Source organism: Mytilus galloprovincialis, chromosome 4 (assembly GCF_965363235.1).
Source record: "Mytilus galloprovincialis chromosome 4, xbMytGall1.hap1.1, whole genome shotgun sequence".
NCBI lineage: Eukaryota > Metazoa > Mollusca > Bivalvia > Mytilida > Mytilidae > Mytilus > Mytilus galloprovincialis.
In genome coordinates, this window is record NC_134841.1 from 8,520,991 (window position 1) to 8,540,786 (window position 19,796).

Genomic DNA, 19,796 nt, shown 5'->3' on the forward strand with positions numbered 1-19,796 from the left:
ATTATAGTTGACCTCAATGAAGTAGAGAGAGAACTGTTGGTGTGTATGCCCTTGACGTCAATGTGCACACCTCTTCCACAGCCAGTAAGCAGATCATATTGTAACTTTGTATGTAGGTACATCTATAGGAGGAGCCCTACTTTGAATTACAAGAATATTTGTCTTATTTACTTTATTTTACCTTATTCAATGATTAAATAACTGCAAAAATCAGTTACTTTGGTAAATGTGGTTTTATTTAGGGACCAGCTGAGGACCACCTCTGGTTGCGGCATTTTCTTGCTGCGTAGAAGACCCATTAATGGCCTTCGGCTGTTATCTGGTCTTTGGTCGGGTTGTTGTCTGTTTGACATATTCCCCATTCCCATTCTCTATTTTGTTTTGATTTGTTCGAGTTCGTTTTTACCTCTAACACCTTTTTTTTGGTGGAATTTGCTAGGACTTTTTGACAGTAGATCGATAGAGTGCACAACATATAGAAGACCTGGATATTAATGATCTACAATTGGGTTTAATTGGGATAAAAAAGTTATTGACACACCCGATTTTTCCAAAGCAGATAGACAGAATTATGGACTTATATAATTAGTTGGAAAATGAATAGAATAGAATTATGGTAAATATGAAAAATATGTAAAGTGGGGGAAAATGGAATTAATCATTGCATGTTGTACAACTGTTAATATGAGATCTTAAAAAGATAAATGCTAGGATATTTCCTTTCTTGTTAAGTCGGAAATTAAATCAGTGGAGTGGTTTGTGTGCTAATACATCATATTAAAAATAAAAGATGGAGAATACATTCCAAATGCATGTGAAAATATAAGATGTGTAATTAAATTAATTATCAAGTATTTAACTCCTACTTTTTGAATCAGCAGTATGATCTACAGCGTGCACACACATTTCAAGACATGAAAACTATCAGGTTGAAACCCATTTATACATCAAACACGATAAAAATTATTTTGGTGCATTGGGTTTTCAGCGTTATACAAATGTATAGAAGTTTTCACAGCACTGGAAGTTTGATTACACTAGAAAAGTGGACATTGACATTGTAGACCACACAAAAAAAAACAACAATGTATTGCCTGATTTAAGCTAAAATGCACTAAACAGTGCTTTCCCCTTGCTAATGATACTTGCTTCATCATTGTACAAATCAGGTCTAGTAATGGCTCCACCATTGTTGAAAGCAGGTCTAGTAAAGGCTCCACTTCTTGACTGTGGGATTGACAGCTTTTCATACTCTATGGACAGTCGTCGATTGTTGAAGACTGTTTGAAAACCTTTACAAACTGTTTTGATTGATTTATTTGTCAAATTGACAGCAACCCAACATATATATCTCTTTATTCATATGAAGATAAGGAAAGTTTGCATGTACATCCTTCCTAAATTTTATTTCATGGCTTAAAGTTGTTTAATTTTCAGAAGAGGAAGTTAATATGATCAAGTTGAAACATTTTATGTTTCATTTGGGAATTCCGTTCATTTCCATTTCTATAATGGTAGATTCTAAAGTGCAATCAACAACAGTATTGGATTTGCTGGGATGTTTTTTATTACCAGCATTAAAAGGTGAACATTGATTGTGGAAGACAAAATTATTCTAACTGAAAAAGGAAATTAGCGTACATTATTGTGGGTCAATATCTTGATTAGACAAAAGAAAAACGATTTGATTTAATTTAATATGGCATTAGCTGATGGATACCTGAAAGATATTATTGTATTGATTATTTAAACTGTTGCAGTTCAGCTGTAATTGAATTTACTGGAATCAGGTTACAGTTAAATTATAGGATTTTCTTCCTTCAGATCATGGCTATTTATTGTCATCTTGTTTTTTATTGAGTTTGAAAGCTATTGCTAACGGCCAACTGCCATATGTTTTGACACACTTTTGAAAATGGATGCTGAATTTCGATTAATTCTTTGGCAAATATGACGATTTTAAATGAATTTTAATATTCCTTATTGACATTTTTGGCATTCAGTTTTCTGATATATTTCTTTGTTCTGTTTGAAATTAGTTGTAAGGCAGGTGACCAGGGACATGGGTAGGAGAAAGCTGTCATTTCATTTGTAAAGTCTACCTATTAAAATGATGTGCTTGAGCAAACAATCGATACCCCTCATAAAATTTGTTTGTGGGAAAACCACAAATGGAATGTGTTTATAAGATTTTAAAATGGTTATAATTTGAGAGGTTTACTATCTCATTGTAAGAAGATTATACAGGATATCAGATAGACATATCAATCAGTTCTTTTGGTTACTACTGACTTTCTACTTAAATAAACTTTTCTCTGTAATCTAATTCAATTTTAAATAGTTATTTGTTGTTTTAGTGTCATAACTTTGATAAAACTGTGTACTCTTGTAACTTGCACCTGTAGGTTTTAATTAATGTTTAATAATAATGTAAGAAAGAAAAGTTGCATCGATTTAAATGATCAACCGAAAGATGACACTGCTTTATTGAAAGTGCATAATTGTGTTAAAATGCATCGATTACATAAGTTAGAATAAGGATTGGTCCTTTATAATGTTTTTACACTGTCTAATCTAGCCCACCCTCTCAATTTTGAGGAATACTGAAAATAATTAGCTAAGTGCGCATTAGTTTCACTGTCTGTAGTTAGCCCATTAATTACATTTGCACTGGAAGATTTATCACACTATCAATAGAACACACTTGTATCAATGTTATGTCAGAAAACACTAAGCAGTGATTAGATTGAGAAATTATAGGCCTATTACATTATTAGGATAACTATATAGACTTGATAGATGCTGAGCCAAGGGAGATTCTAATTTGTTGTGATAGCTTTTATACCAGATTTGTTTTGTTTGTTTTGATGGTATCAGACAGGCAAATAAAATCTCATCAAATTCCATCTTATCTGAGTTTGTGTTAGAGAAGGTTAATATAATGGCCAATTAAATGAGGCTCTTCATGAATAGAGTGTTAACAGAGTTGTTGAAAGAAATAGCAGGTCAATAATTAGGATAAAGTGACATGAAGAAAGAACTCTAGTAAGACTCTTTCCTCTTGTTCATGTTGCTAACATATTCAAAGTTATATCATTATATTAAAGTTGTTCCTTGTCAATTGTAATAAAGCAATCCATTGCTGGGTAGAAAACTTTGAAATGTTTTATTGTTGGATCTTTAATGCTTCTCATGTAATCACAGATTAAGGAATATTAAGGATACTTTGGTGTGTCTGTGTATGTATGTCTATTTGAATTATTATCCATCAGTATTGCATTGCCATTCTTTGTTCCAGAATATCAGAGTTTATTACATGAATTCTAAATCTTTAAAAGGGGGAAACTAATGCATACATAAACAATTATGTAACGTAATCCCTCATCTTGAAGGAAGAAAATAAATTAATAATGTATGACAGTTTAATATAAACTCTTCAGTTAGTAGCTTCTGTTATCTTTGATGCCCTCACGAACCACATTTTATTTACTAAAGACATTCCATATTAAAAGTAACTAGTGTGAAGTATTTCCCTCTTTGTATTTTGGTTCCTTTCCAATTACATCTCATGTGTTTGTATTGTATCCATGATATTACTAATTTAATAGCCATAAAGCTAAGATATGAAAAGACTTGTCAATTCATTTAGCTGTCTCTCCTTGCCAGTACTCAATATTACTATTATATTAATCATTCACCTTCTGTGTAAATAGAAACCTGATATCATTGGTGTTCAAATGAAAAGAAATTAAAATTCAATGTCAAATTTATAGATAACCTCAACAACTATAGGATTACTGTTTTATTTTATCCCCTACTTTATATTGTCATTTAGTGAGGGTCTTATGGAGAACTTAGCTGCTGCTGTGTAATATCTTTCTCTTATTTCATTTGTCAGAGCTCATGCTGGATTTAATAGCTTTTCTCTACGGTGTACATGTACCTACATTTAATGTCAGGACTCTGTTTGTGTAGTTATTTTACATGCATCTGATCTCATTCATGTTTTATTCATTGTAGAATACTTCAATTTATTTCCATTTGTTTTGAAACAGAAATATATTGTAATTCAAAGCCAATTTATTTTACATTTGCCTAATCAATTTTAGGATACAATTAAATTCATGATTTACATCAAATATTTATTTAGCGTGACAAATGAATTCTAAATTGGTTGAATGACACCATTTTTTTAAATTGGATTTTTTCATTAGACATCTTTTCCAGGTCAAAAGTTCAAACTACAATGTTAGTGAAAATCCAGATATTGTGAGAGAAAAAAAATTACAGAAAAAAATATCCATTTGTTAAGCTGCCTTTATTTTGTATTGGATATATATACTAAACAACTTGAGTTTGGTTAACTGTGTTGTTGAGTTGCTGTTTAATTTTTGTTTGCCCCATATCTCCTTTCAATCATTATGTACAGTCACAGCACTCAACCAGAGGCCCACCTGCCCTGGCTTATAAAATTATCTATATAATAGACCCTTACTTAAATTTTTGTAAAATTCAGCTTTTGGCCTATCGATTCAAACATATATCTTGAAGACTGTATATATGTAATGTAGCTTTAATATCTGAGTTAAAAATAATAAGGTGACCAACATTTTATAAGTTCAATAGAAAGGTACTACAGTTTTATTACAGCAGGTGTCAAACTGTAGCCTTCCCCTTTAAAATAATTATTTGAAATGTAACAATGGGAATGACTACTCTTGTTGATGGAGCATATGGGTGCAGAGCTATTCACTTCACAACAAAACAAACTACAGTCAAGTCCGAGATATGATCTTTAGGTTAGGGTCATTGAGTAGGTCAAAATAGTCTTAATTTTCTTTTTACTGATAGAGGTCATGAATTTGAACAAAGAGATATGTTTGGTGTAAGTTTGTGGGAAAGGTTAACAGATTTGAACTGAAAGACATTTGTTTTGTAAGAGGGATTATATATCCAGGCTGATAGAATGATGATGTCCACGGTAAAGAAGGTTATCATTAAAATCTCACCTAGTCTGACTTTTGATGTTTATTTATCAATCACTACATTTCTTATCTGATATTTTGGTAAAGATTAATCCGTAAAATTGATAAGATGTTTAGAAAACTAGAGGGAATTTTACTCTCCTTAATAATAAACACTGTTTAAATAGCTTATAAAAGTACCTTCTTTGTCAAATAGGTTGTGGTCAACCACAGTACTGCCTTTAGTCATATAGACAAATATCTCCAATAATAAGTAAATACTTGAGACAGAATTAGATAATAAAGTGTCTGATTTACACTGATGAAGTTAATGGAGAGTGACAGTTTGATTCTGTCTTGGACTCTTGGTATATCATTTCAGCTATCATTTTTTTAATCATTTTAACTAAAATATTTATTTTTTATCCGAATTATTTATTTTTAAAAATGCACTTGGTCTAACTCTTTGTTATAGATTGAATTTCTGTTATCAATAAGAATTTATTTATGATTGAAGCACAATTCTTGTAAATTTTAACGACAATTCATTGAGATTTTGATACTTGATAGAAAGTTGAACATCACTTTTCTGTATGACTGTTTGATTCTGTCTTGGTATATGATTGAAGCACAATCTTGTAATTCATTGAGATTTCGATAATTTGGATTTTCCTTAACTATCATTATCTTATGTGTCAGTTTTGTCATTGTTATTTCTTTACAATGATTAGTGCCAATCTATTTTCACCAAAGATTACTTTCCATGCAGAGCTGATGAAATATTTATCACTACAGAAGTAATTAGCGGTGATAATGACTCAGTCCAAATAATTGTTATTTTACTAGATAATCATAGGATGTTATGCTTTGATGTAAACCCTTCCAATCTTGACAAATGTTACCTAAATTGATTTAACATTCGGGGCTCCAGATGAAACAGAACAACATGTTGACAATTCTAGCTGATAAAGATCCAATTTTGCACATAATTAAATTGTAGATTTAATATTAGCTATTTGATGAATTTAATGTAAACATTGTTAAATCTCTGAGGGACTTAATTGAAGCTGTTATTATTGATTTGAGAGAAAACTGCAGTAGTGGAAATTGATTTTAATTGGAAATTGAGGACTTCATTTCTTCTGTTACATGATGTTGCAATTATAGAATGAGAAGTAAGGGTCTTTTGGGGTTGTTAAGATGACTCTCATGTTATTAAATTCCATCATATGGCTTTTGTGTTTTATGGTTTCAGCATATATGGCAATGTTTTGATTTAATTAGAAGTATTATCAATATAATTGGTACCATTGCTTTAAATAGAACTGTATTGATGTCATCTAGGACATCCCTGATTCAGAGATCTTAGAGAAAATGTAGTTCTATTCTACTTCTAAGCGTTAAAAGGTCTTACAGCATCTGTTGCAATTTCTTATCTATGTACACCCTATTTTTAAAAGGAAGGTTAACATTAATTTAGCTATAAAGTTAATTTGATGTTTAAGAAGCAATCTATAAATTTGTCACATTTCAACCTGCAACAATAGAAGATCAATGTATTCATTTGAGAGAGAGAAAAAATAACTTTAGATTTTCATTGTGATAAAAAAAAAAAAACAACATGTCACATTCACAATTGGTATCATAAGTAGAAAAAGGTCAAATTGTGAAATAATGATTTACAGTTTCACAGTTTTTCAAAAAATTATGCTGAAATAGTACATTTTAACTTTATTGTAACAATTTGTATTTTTTCTGTTTGCAGACCAAAGAAGAAGACAGGAAGTTCACAGAGAAACAGAGAAAAGGTTGGGTGTCTACTGTCAGCTCCGCTCCATGTGGGCAAATATCGTCGTGAGGCGATGACAGATTTCTTACTACCATACGATATTTGGTGGCTACATGTTAAAGACCTGGTAAATCCAGTGCTTCAACAAACTGTCGCTTTCCTATCTACAGCCACTTTTCACTGTGTCAAACAAATTCTCTTCAAAATATCTTCTGTTCTGTCATGTTTTTCAAATTCTCTCAACTATTTCTGTGTTTTTAGATCATTTTTGGTTGTAAATGTGCACATAGGAACTAGCAGAATTCTTACTATGTTCAAAATGATTTTTCAGGAAATTTTTAATGTTAAAATTGATTGAAAAGCTCCTTTGTGGTCATTTACACAACGAAATATGTCACTTAAAACAAATGTGTACATAGTTTTTCATTTTACTGCCAGTAAAGTACATGCACAGTATTAGTAATTTCAGAATAATTAGAAATAAGTAAAAGAGCTGTCTTTGAATCATTGATGTGTTAAAGATTAACAAATGATTTTTTTTTTAAAATCACACCTCTCAGAAATAATAAGCATATTTTTACTGATGAATAGAAGAATAAGAATAGACTGTTAGATTGTTTGCTTTTGCTGGCTAGGACTGACATTCACTGCTTAGTCTACTAAATAGTGATACACTTCTACTGCTTTGTAAAATATTTTACTTATCTTAAACTAGATATTCAAATGTTTACCATGTTGGTCCTATTGGTCAACTAAAATGTAACTTCATAATGATTTAATATTAATTTGGGTTGTTCTATGTTTTTAATTCAAGTTTAGTCAAAGCTGATCAATGTTTGTTGATATTGCTTGTTTTCATTCTGTAAACACTACAGCATTTTGTAATTCTATTTTTACTCCTTTCCAGATACCAAAAAAAGAAGATGTGTATGGTAAATACAAGAAAATAAGGAATAGTAAGTTTGCCAGTACTAAGTTAAAATTACACATGTTAGTCTACTACCACCTAACTATGGGATGGTTAAGGATCTTTTCATTGTTACATGGTTGCTTTATGACATTGTCTGCTACTGAGTGTTTTTTTAGGGGTGAAATATGTTAAGATATCTTTAATTCAGATTTAGCAAGGGTAGTATTACACAATAACTTAATTATTTAATTTAGAATCAGCATTTTGTATGGGTTTCTAACCTTGTTGTTTGTTAACTATGACGAGGTTCCTTTTGTCAATGATATTCTGGTTTTTACCCAACCTACTCTGTGTGGTACTGTACACAATTATTTTCCCTGTGATATTTGTATGTTTTGGAATCCGTTTGAAGTTTAACAGGTGAAAAAAGAATCAGACACAGACAAGAATCTAATACAAATCTGGTAAGATTTCCTGTCGACTCTGATTGGACAAAATTCATTAGAGACTCGAAAATTAAGCTATTGGTGTCTGAGATTATTTAAGCAAGTTTAAATTTTCAACAAAAAAAATTGAATAAAACAAGAAACATCAAAACAAAAATTTTAAAGTTTTCAACTATCTATTTTTTAGTAAAAACATTATCTTCAGTGTTAAAATTTCATGAATTATTGCCCTTTTATTTATTAAAAAAATGTTTTGCTTCAGAAACTGAAGAAATGTACTGTAAAAACTGATAAGATTGCTATAAATTGTGTAGCCTATCATCTTGTTATAATTGACATTAAATTGATATAAAATTGTATATAATGATAAGACGAGTAAATAAATCAGTATCTCAGTGAGGTAGGCCAATGTCTGAAGCCACCTGTTTCAATTAACATTCTGTCTGGCAATCAGCCACTTCATTTCCTATTAACATCTCGTAAAAAATTTAAATGTAGTGTGTAGAGATATTCGGATGAGTAGGAAAAGTTATTCTAAAGTGGTTTTTGTTTTGTATTGTTGCCAAAGTAATTGGAAGAAAATGAGTCATTTAAACTTACAGTTAAGTGCATAGAAATGCACCTTTCATTAATAAACAAGCTATCTGGTTTCAATTTTTTTTAAGTTGATACAAAATATGAGTCCCATGGAGGTAGATGATGGTCTTCAAGGAAACACTTGTATCATATGTCCCGTACTCGTTACTGACTAGATATGTGACACTCCTTACTCATCATTACTGTAAACAATAAATTGGAGGTACCTTTGATTATTGCAATGCCAATGGTGACTCCAACATGGTTACAAGTTAATTTTATGGTCAAGATTTATTAAACCCCGCTTTCTTAAGCAGGGGGAAAACATGACGGGGTAGTCTGTCTGTCTGTCATTCTGTCAGTCTATTCCTCAAGTTCATCCTTTGGACTATGCAAGGGTTGGGATATATTACTTATATAACTAGAAAGTTTTTCTCACCATCATTAAAGGTCTTGTGTGGTATTTGGATAGCTGTATAGACAATCACAGAAATGATATACTAGTTAATAGCGTTTTACTTACATTTGTTTGTACGTAAAACAAGGACACTATTACATCACCAGGCAGTTACATAACTCTGTCAACAGTTTTAATGTTAAGGAAAATGAGAAATCAGATAATTGGTAATCTTATATTTCCTTTATGCTGATGTTGATGTGTGAAAATTCATGTTTTTTGCCAATTTTTATGGCAATATCACTGTCAGTATTTTGTTATCTAGATGTCATCAGCACAAATCATGTTTTTTGCTGATTTGAAGCATTTATGGGAAAGTTGAAAGCTTGCAGAAGTTCTTGAGGAATCTGTCTTTATCAAAGCATATAAAAACTTGTATATATGCAAAGTGGCATTGAAAGAAGGGAGACCTTGTAAAAATCACAAAGTAACACATTGTTCAACTGTATTTTGAAGAAGAATAAAAAAAACATTTTAATTGGTAAATGTATGTTCAATGTGTCATTCAAAGATTGATTTAGCCTCAGAATTAGTAGGAAACTTTTATAAGTTTGTCTGCTTCTGTAATATATATTTATGATTACATGCCTAGCTAGTTTATGAGCAAAAACAATTTCTTTTACCATTTAAAAGCCAATGCCTCATAAACTTAAAAACCCTCAATAATAAGGTATTATTTTGGATAGCTGAGTGATTTTTTCATGAACTTGAATGTTATTATTCTTAAAAGTTTCTTTTATATAAATCACAGATTAAAATTTTGACAACTACTAGATACAAAGCTATAAATAATCACAAGGAACTAAATAAAATTACATTCCACTGTAACTATGTTATTGGGTACAGTCTGAAATAAAGGAGTTCTCAGTTAAATCAAGTCTGCTTTCATGTTTATATAACAATACACCTTCATATAAACAAATTTAAAGTAGAATCAAATAAATTATTCTCATTTACTTAAAATAGGTTCCTCTGTGTTAGAAGTTGATATGCGGATTCAGGGATTTGACAACATGTTGAAAAAAATTATACTTGATCATGACTTGTGAATTATATGTTTCCATACAATCTTACATCTTCAAATTAGTTTAATACTACCACTTAGATCTTGTGGTTTTAGATAATATTGCTCCAAGCAATGTCTCAGAAAAAGAATAAAATATTTAAATTTTGTTACTTTAAACTGTTTGTAAATTTACCATGAAATTTGAGGTGTTTTATTAAATGGAGAATATTGACTGATAATGTGATCTGTAATTTACCTGTAAGGAAATTTGTATTATTTATATGATGTAATTTTATATGGCAAACAAAAAAACATGGTTGGAAAATTAACATATTAATATTAGCTATGTAAATAAGGATGTATCATGTTTAAATAAAAATGAAGTTTATTGTGAGAAGGAAGAAGTTTTTTGTTTACACAGGGAAGAGTCTTGTCAATAGATGGAGAATAAGAGAACAATTTAGTATTTAATTATGTATAGCTCTACATGTGGTTGACATAATTTGTATGAAATCACTGAGGTGATTATTATTTTATGTTGTGAAATGAATAAATCTTTATTACTCTCTTTATGTAAAACAGTTTTATCATTAAAAAAATGTTATCAGTCATACCTAATCGAATACAGCTGTTTAAGTTCATATAAGTCATATTTCTGACATAAATGGTTTCTGTTCATTTTATGAATTTAAAAAAATTAATTCCATCATAAAAATTTAGTCATCAATAATTTATCGTTTTTTCATAATTTTTTGTATATAAATGGTTCCCTTTCCTTTTATAACTTGAAAAAAAAAAACAATTCTAGAATAAAAGTTTGCCAAAAAAAATTTAGGTATGGATATCATCCATATATATTTATTTCTTGAAGTGAAGGAGTCATATAGTGATAATCATATCTATCAACCTGTCTGTTTTATTCCCTGGCCGTAGAGGAGGGGCATTAAGTTTTACCCTTGTCTGTCCATACATTTAAAAGTTGTTTTCCGTTCTCTAATTTTAGTTTACCTCAACCAATGTTATGAAACTTAAACACAATGCTTATTGCAAAACACAGATGAATTTAGGATTTTGGATGGGTCACTTAAATTATTCTAGAGTCATGCCCTTTACAAATGAAAGATTGCTGAATTTTTCATTTCCGTTTTCTAACTTTAGCTTGCCTCAACCAAATTTTATGAAACTTATACCAAATGCTTTTTACCACAAAATACAGATCAATTTCAAAATTTCTGAATGTCACTTTTATAACTGTATATGATATGCAAGTAGGGGAGTTATCTGTGTCCATTTCCAATTTATTGTTGCAAGTTCTTCATTTAGGTCCATTCCTCTGAAAACCAATGCTTTATTTCACTGAACATTTCACTCCTATGTCACAACCATACAGTGCACAAAGTTCAACCACCTTTTGAACACTAGTTTACATTATATGTTTCAATGATTTCCATTGAAATTTTGCAATATTTCTATGTGACAGCTATATTTCTACACTATAATCCTCTTGTATTATGTAAAGTACAATACTTTTCTTAAACATAAAGTAATTATGACATGTATTTGATACTTGATAGGCTTAGATTTAGTTTAGTTGGTCCATTCATCAGACAAAAAAACATATATATGAGATGTTTCACTACTTTTTCCCCCTCATATAGTTTAAAACTTTTAAATCTACTCCATGAAAGTCAGTATGGCCTATATATTAAGGTATTTTTCAATAGCATCTCTTATATTTCTTTTAAATTTGACATGATTTTATGTTGAGATCCATTAACTGTGTTTAGAAATGTGATTACCCAGATTTTTCCAGTTTGACATTTTGACCCCTTCTGATGGTGCGGTGCATCTCTGAAGATTTTAAATATATATATGAATAAGCTGTCGACATGATCAGAAAAGGGACATACTATTTAATAGCTCATGATTGGAGAGTACCAAACTCTGCTTGTAAAACTATTTTTGATGGAAATGTAATTGACATTTTGCAAAAAAATATTGTTTCCTGTCAGACAATATTTCTTCAAGAAACAGCCTTCATTCCAAATTGTCTGCTCTGTTTGAAAACTTGTATACTCCAAAAGTGACAAAGTTCAAAAATAATTCAACTGCACATGTTTAAATTATTTGATAATTTATCTAAATGATTTTGTTTTCTTGAATATATGCAGACTACATGTATTAGGATTATTTATGGCAAGGATTGTAATATATATATCAGTTCCATCATATATATGAAATAATTTACTGTGAAAATTTCATATAACATTTAATTTTATGTTTCTATTTTTTCAGATGTTCATGTGGATATCAAACCTGTATGTCCGTATGAACCTCACCCTTGTAATTGTAAAAGACCACAAACAGACAAAGAATTAGGTTGTGGAGATGATTGTTTGAATAGGTATGTATTCTGACATCGACTGAGTCAAGTCAACCAACACAGTGAATTCAATGAAATTAAAAAGTTTTATGTTGAAATGACTGGTATCATATTTATTAAGTATCCATAAATTAAAAAGTTCAGTTTTTGCAATATTTTAACATTTAAGCGTATTTTAAAGAGATTAACACATGTCTCATTTACTTGATAGTGGGACCAACCTACACAATCCTTAGCAATGAATCTTTCTTTAACTTAAGATATAAACATCTTTTTAAAAAAAATCAATATCCTCTTACCTTGGGAACCTTTTTTGATGTTGGTGATTATTTCCTATCAGAATTTAGATACAGTCTTTGTTAAAATATTTTAGATGTCAATGAATTTGTCAAAACTTAGAATTCTATAAAGATACTTCTCTATGATTAGGAGTTGACGTCTCAAACAACATTTACAGAAATAACCTTTTTTTAAGTATTTTACTGATAGCTAGACTTAGTTTTTTGCAATTTACTTTTACATACAGTCTATATATATTTTTTGGACATCAATAACTTGATCAAACCATTATGGAATATTATGAAACTATGAAAGAAGCTTCTTCAAAAGTAGGAAAAAACATCTATTTTTTTTTTTTATTTTCCTGTATTCTACAAAGAAATGGACACAGATCTAGCTTACCTTTTATAGATTTAAGGAGTAAGTTATTATAGAGCTATATTTTGATTCCAGGTTAGTTTTCACAGAATGTTCCCCCTCAGCTTGCCCATGTGATGAACATTGTGCCAATCAAAGGATACAGAAACATGACTGGGCTGAAGGTCTGGATGTGTTCATTACTGCTGATAGAGGCTGTGGAGTTAGGGTATCAGGGAAATTAACTGCTGGTAAGTTGTCAATATCAATTCACTGATTTATGTATTGATATTGTAAACTATGGTGTTTCCACCTTAACTTTATCAACCTACACAACAAATATTTAAACACTTTTAGTGTATTGCTTTGAGGTGTCATAGATGATTGGAACACATGTGAATGAGTTTGACATGATATTAGGATTGAGCATGGGTTAATTTAGATAGTGAATACACTCAGATGCTTCGCTCCTATTTTGGCATTCATGAGGATAATGATGGATGGCTGTTAAAGTCCAGTGGCAAATAAAATACAATTCATGACAAGAGATATAAGAAGATGTGGTATGAGTGCCAATCAGACAACTTTTCATCCAAGTAACAGTTTATAAAAGTAAACCAGTATAGGTCAAAGTACATTATATTATTGATGTTGATGGTGATTGATGGATAAATATGTCCAGTTGCAAATTAAATACATATTCAGAACATTTTGGTAATGAGAGATAGATTTATTTACATAGACATTTACAACCACTTTGATTAGAACTGTTTCACATACTAAAGACCACAAATAAAACTTGTTTCAAGCACTTATTGTATTTAAGCAAATTGAATTATTGGCTAAACATTGACCAAAATATGTCAGGTCCATTTGTCTAGGCTCTAAAAATAAAAAAAAAGTCTTATTAAGAATGTACTAAGGTGAAGTTAGGTAAAAATTAAGAAATTAATAAATTAAAATTGATACTATAAGCTGGGAGAGCATCAATTAAGGAATAAGATAAGCTAAACATATTGATAGGTCATGGACCTCCTTTTCGAGATATTTGAGATTTGAAATATGGCGGGAAAAGGCTGACTCACACTTTTACCTTATATTTGCATTGGCTTTAATTGGGTCTCAAAACAAAGGAAAGAAAATCAAGAATCTTCTAAAATTTTGGTAAATGACCTTTCATGAGCTATTAAATCTTATATGAAAAAAATAAATGGGTGTTATGTGGCAAAATATTTTACATTGTATTGTATGGAAAAACACCAAGGAGTCCGAACATTTGACACAAATTCCTAAACCTCACCTAAGTACATCCTTAAGATCATGAAAATTGTACACATACTAGTTGAAGCATACATTTTGAACATTGCAAGGATTATAAAGATTCTTCTTACATGGACAGTTATGCCAGTGAATGGTTCATTTAAACTCCAGTACTTCTTGTACCGAAAGTGGTTGTGTATACTTGGAAATTTAAGACAGAAATATTTGAGAATTCATAAGTAAAAAATTGAAATAAAAATCAAGATGTATACAAAACATTAACTTAGGTACTTTATTTTCAGGTCAGTTTATTTTGGAATACCTTGGAGAGGTTGTAAGTGAGCTGGAATTTAAGCGAAGAATGACAGAAAACTATTCTCAGGAAAGACATCATTATTGTCTAAATCTAGACAGTGGTGCCATGATAGACGGGTATAGAATGGGCAACATTGGAAGATTTGTCAACCACTCCTGCAAACCTAACTGTGAAATACAAAAATGGTAAGTGTAAATAGTCCATATTTTGTATTGGTTTTATTGGCTACTAAACAAAATAATGAATTTTATTCTGTAATGAGAAATTACCACAACATAAAAGTAAATGCAAATCTGTATGTTGAATTAGATATGATCACTTAAATAAGCATGAAAATTATTGTCTGCAGCAAAAAATGCACCCTACAGAGATGATATTTTAACTTGAACCATATGATTTCTACTGATTTACAGTAGGAACAAGTGGCTAGATAGTGACTTGATTTCAATTAAATGACTAAAAATGTTCACTCATATATACATTAATATGGAATTACTAAGATTGAACAAGTCAATTTCTGGAAATCAAACAAAATTTAGTCTTGTAATATCCATATCAATCTTATGACACATTACCATAGTAGGCTGTTTTGAAATGTTTGTTTTGTTTTATTAACAATGTAAAATGTGTATCAAGAATAATGAGATTTATCTGTTTTGTAGGAATGTAAATGGTGTATACAGAATGGCTTTGTTTGCTTTGAGAGACATTGAGTCTGGTGAAGAGTTGTGTTACGATTATAATTTCCACTCATATAACATGAATTCTCAGGTATATTGATATAAATGAAGTATTTGTGAAAAAAACAACCCCAAAAAAACAAGAAAAACAAACTGTAACTTGCAGTTAACGCTGATGTTTTGGTCTGATAATTCCTTTTTAAAAGAGAATAGACATATATTCTTACACATAATGGTCATATTGAAATTTTATACAGAAATGGAGTTTATGTGGCTTTTTTTCTGAAGAATTATAAATATGAGATTCTTAAGATTTTGTACCAAGTATCATGTTAGCATACTGTTCTGTCTGATGCATTTTAACATCATCTTCAACTTGTTCTTTAGTTTCCCCCAAAATACAACCTTACTGACTGTCTAAAATCTAAACAACATTAACATTTTGTGTAATTATGATTTATATTATAATTACAGCAAGATTGTATGTGTGGCAGTGAGAATTGTCGAGGGGTAATTGGTGGAAGAACTCAAAGAAGCAATGGACATGTCAAAGAGAAGGTCACACCACTGCGACCTGTAGGCAGACCTCCAAAGGATAAAAGGAAATCCAACAACAAACTGAAAAAGTTCAGGGAAAAGGTAATAGTTTCCCTACTTCTAAAGTAAAAAGGCTCATTTAACATGATATTGAAATTAGATAGCTTGAGTTGATATCCCACTCTCACTCCTTATGAAAACTATACTTATCAAGTTATATCGTTATATTGTTCTGAACTTGAAAAATGAAAAATTGTTTAAAAATATCATGTATAAATAGACTCATGTTTTTCTTTTCTTAGTGGAACAAACTTCTTATAACTTTGACATTTGTTTACATTTTACAGCAGAAACAAGCACAGGAAACTATTGCTGCAACATTTCCTGTTATAAAACCAATATCTAACAAAGAGAGGACAATGGCCAGGAAATATTCTATCTTCCTTGTAAGAAACTTAGACAAGGTTAGACAACTGAGAACAAGAGGCCCAATGACTGAGTGTGATAAGGAAGAAAGTGAAGAAGTAGTTAAATCTACTGCCTGTAAAAAGAGAGGTGAGTAATTAGGACTATTCCATTAAAATGAAAAGGGTAGGGTAGGATGGGAAGTTTATTATTGGGCATCTAGGTCAATGTCTAACTAAAAGTTTAAAGGTTATGTGTGATTCAAGAAATCCCTTCTTGCTCTTCCACATCCTTTTTAATGAAAACTTACTGAAATAAAGATCAACGATTATTTAGATACATTCAAAGATATATATTTTCAGTATATCTGGATAGCAACACATTTTTTAACATGCTTGTTCTACATTTAAGTTACTGCTTATTTTATAAGCCTTTTATTACAAAGTAAATATATATATATGCTAATACAAAGTTCATCAGATAACTTTATTGGTGTTGAATTCTTTCCATAGGTAAATAGCTGAGGAAATTCTTAAGTAAGGCCCTATGTCACCATTTTTAAGTCAATCACCTTTAATTTAGGTTAGAAGATCTTATACTTCAGTCAAAGGGGCACTGTATGTTTTTAACTTTTATATACAAATTTGATAAAACTGATATTTGCATATATAAATGAGCATACTTTAAAATTTTAATAATTTCTTTTCTCAATATAACAGATGTGTTTATAACCCAGCTTACTGCCTTGAAAACCTCTAGATCTGTTAAGACAAGACGTCTAGCTTTAGCTGAAGAGAATTCAGAATTGAACCAAACTGCCAGACTAGCACAGATTTTACATCAAATACTAAAAAATCTAGTCGCGTCCAAAGGTAAGGTTTTTTATGCCCCGTCTACGATAGTAGTAGGGGCATTATGTTTTCTGGTCTGTGCGCCCGTTCGTCAGTCTGTTCGTTCGTCTGTTCGTTCGTCTGTTCGTTCGTCCGTTCGTCCGTCTGTCCCATGTCAGGTTAAAGTTTTTGGTCGAGGTAGTTTATGATGAAGTTATAGTTGCATCCATTTGTAACTTTACATACATAGTCATTATAATAGGGAATTTCTAAAAAGTACCTCAAATTTAGGTTTTGGTCCTCATTTCATGGTTCATTGAACATGAAAATGAGATTGTGTGAAACAGCTCTTTGCCAGGTTAAAGTTTTTGGTCGAGGTAGTTTATGATGAAGTTATAGTTGCATCCATTTGTAACTTTACATACATAGTCATTATGATAGGGAATTTCTAAAAAGTACCTCAAATTTAGTTTTTATGCCCCAACTACGATAGTAGAGGGGCATTATGTTTTCTGGTCTGTGCGTCCGTTCGTCCGTCTGTTCGTTCGTTCGTCTGTTCGTTCGTCCGTCTGTCCCGCTTCAGGTTAAAGTTTTTGGTCAAGGTAGTTTTTGATGAAGTTGAAGTCCAATCAACTTGAAACTTAGTATACATGTGCCCTATGATATGATCTTTCTAATTTAAATGCCAAATTAGAGTTTTGACCCCAATTTTACGGTTCACTGAACATAGAAAATGATAGTGCAAATTTCAGGTTAAAGTTTTTGGTCAAGGTAGTTTTTGATGAAGTTGAAGTCCAATCAACTTGAAACTTAGTATACATGTGCCCTATGATATGATCTTTCTAATTTAAATGCCAAATTAGAGTTTTGACCCCAATTTTACGGTTCACTGAACATAGAAAATGATAGTGCAAATTTCAGGTTAAAGTTTTTGGCTTCAGGTTAAAGTTTTTGGTCAAGGTAGTTTTTGATGAAGTTGAAGTCCAATCAACTTGAAACTTAGTATACATGTGCCCTATGATATGATCTTTCTAATTTAAATGCCAAATTAGAGGTTTGACCCCAATTTTACGGTTCACTGAACATAGAAAATGATAGTGCAAATTTCAGGTTAAAGTTTTTGGCTTCAGGTTAAAGTTTTTGGTCAAGGTAGTTTTTGATGAAGTTGAAGTCCAATCAACTTGAAACTTAGTATACATGTGCCCTATGATATGATCTTTCTAATTTAAATGCCAAATTAGAGTTTTGACCCCAATTTTACGGTTCACTGAACATAGAAAATGATAGTGCAAATTTCAGGTTAAAGTTTTTGGTCAAGGTAGTTTTTGATAAAGTAGAAGTCCAATCAACTTGAAACTTAGTATACATGTTCCCTTTGATAAGATCATTCTAATTTTAATGCCAAATTAGAGAATTTATTCCAATTTCACAGTCCTTTAAACATAGAAAATGATAGTGTGAGTGGGGCATCCGTGTACTGTGGACACATTCTTGTTTTTTAATGAAAATTTGTCTGTGGTGAAAAAATGGTATTTTTAATTAGCTCTTCATTTTTTTAATTTTCGGAAAACATAAGGAGTGCTAAACAAAATTATATCAACTTCATTTTGAAATTTATTGGATAGTTTATTAATGGGTAAATCATAACACATGTAACACATCTTTATATTTTTATATTAAAAAAAACTATTTAAAAACTGCTGGTCATAGAGACATCTGTGAAACATGTCGACCAACAAAAGATGCAGTTTACTTCAGTGATGTTGACAATGTAGTTGTAAAAACAATAAAGGTAATAAAAAAAATGGTGATCTTGAACTATTTCATACATGAAGTTAAATTTTCCTTGATTTTCCTTGAAGGATTAATATAATGTATTACATTTTCTACAGGTGAAGATGGAAAGGAGCTGGCTTCATTCCTGACATTACCCTCAAAGAAAAAGCATCCAGAATATTACACAGTTATAGAGAAACCTATCGACTTTCATGTAATAGAGAAACACATATCACAAGGAAAATACACAGACTTAAAGGAGTTTGATACTGATATTAATCTCTTGTTTAAAAATGCAGAGGTTAGTATATCAGATTCTAATCTTTTCTACCTTCATGCTATATACCCTTAATTCGTGAAGTTTTGGCATTGGGATATTTTGGTGGTTTTCTCTCAAAAGGCATATGTTTCATTTTGGTGCTTCATCCAATTGATATGTTAAATTTTGGAACAACAGTTAGGAGCAAGTTTTAAGTATAAAAAAGAAGATGTGGTATGATTGCCAATGAGACAAGTGTTTGCTTTATTTTTATGAGATTGATTTTGGCACTTTCATTGGAGGTACCAATTAAACCAAAATAACTCCATTTATGATATTTCACATGAAAACACATTTTTAACAAAAATTCTTATGTTGTGGGATTGAATTAATTTATTACCATTAAATACAGAAAATGTCTGCAGTTTCTTTTGATAATTATGAAATATATATATATATATATATATATATAAGTGTCTAAGAATGTAACTTTAACACACTAATGAGTGTTATAAAATTAGTTGTTATATTTTATATATTATTCACGCAATATTTCGCTAAACAAA

General features: G+C 30.5%; 1 protein-coding gene across 5 annotated transcripts in view; it reads left to right on the forward strand.

Annotated features, from left to right (window-relative positions):
• Nucleotides 1-19,796, forward strand: part of LOC143071295 (uncharacterized) — a 47,357-nt gene that overhangs the window by 16,447 nt on the left and 11,114 nt on the right. For 3 of the 5 annotated variants that reach the window (XR_012976851.1, XR_012976850.1, XM_076245520.1), the window contains exons 6-15: nt 6,730-6,880; nt 7,661-7,709; nt 12,444-12,552; nt 13,264-13,418; nt 14,730-14,928; nt 15,406-15,514; nt 15,898-16,062; nt 16,308-16,515; nt 17,085-17,237; nt 19,088-19,272. Coding sequence is in view for 1 of the 5 variants with exons in the window: in XM_076245520.1 (XP_076101635.1) it covers nt 6,730-6,880; nt 7,661-7,709; nt 12,444-12,552; nt 13,264-13,418; nt 14,730-14,928; nt 15,406-15,514; nt 15,898-16,062; nt 16,308-16,515; nt 17,085-17,237; nt 19,088-19,272 (1,483 nt within the window). In the remaining 4 variants the exon portion in view is untranslated. The remainder of the gene's footprint in view (nt 1-6,729; nt 6,881-7,660; nt 7,710-12,443; nt 12,553-13,263; nt 13,419-14,729; nt 14,929-15,405; nt 15,515-15,897; nt 16,063-16,307; nt 16,516-17,084; nt 17,238-19,087; nt 19,273-19,796) is intronic. The other 2 variants (XR_012976852.1, XR_012976853.1) reach the window with 2 other exon arrangements.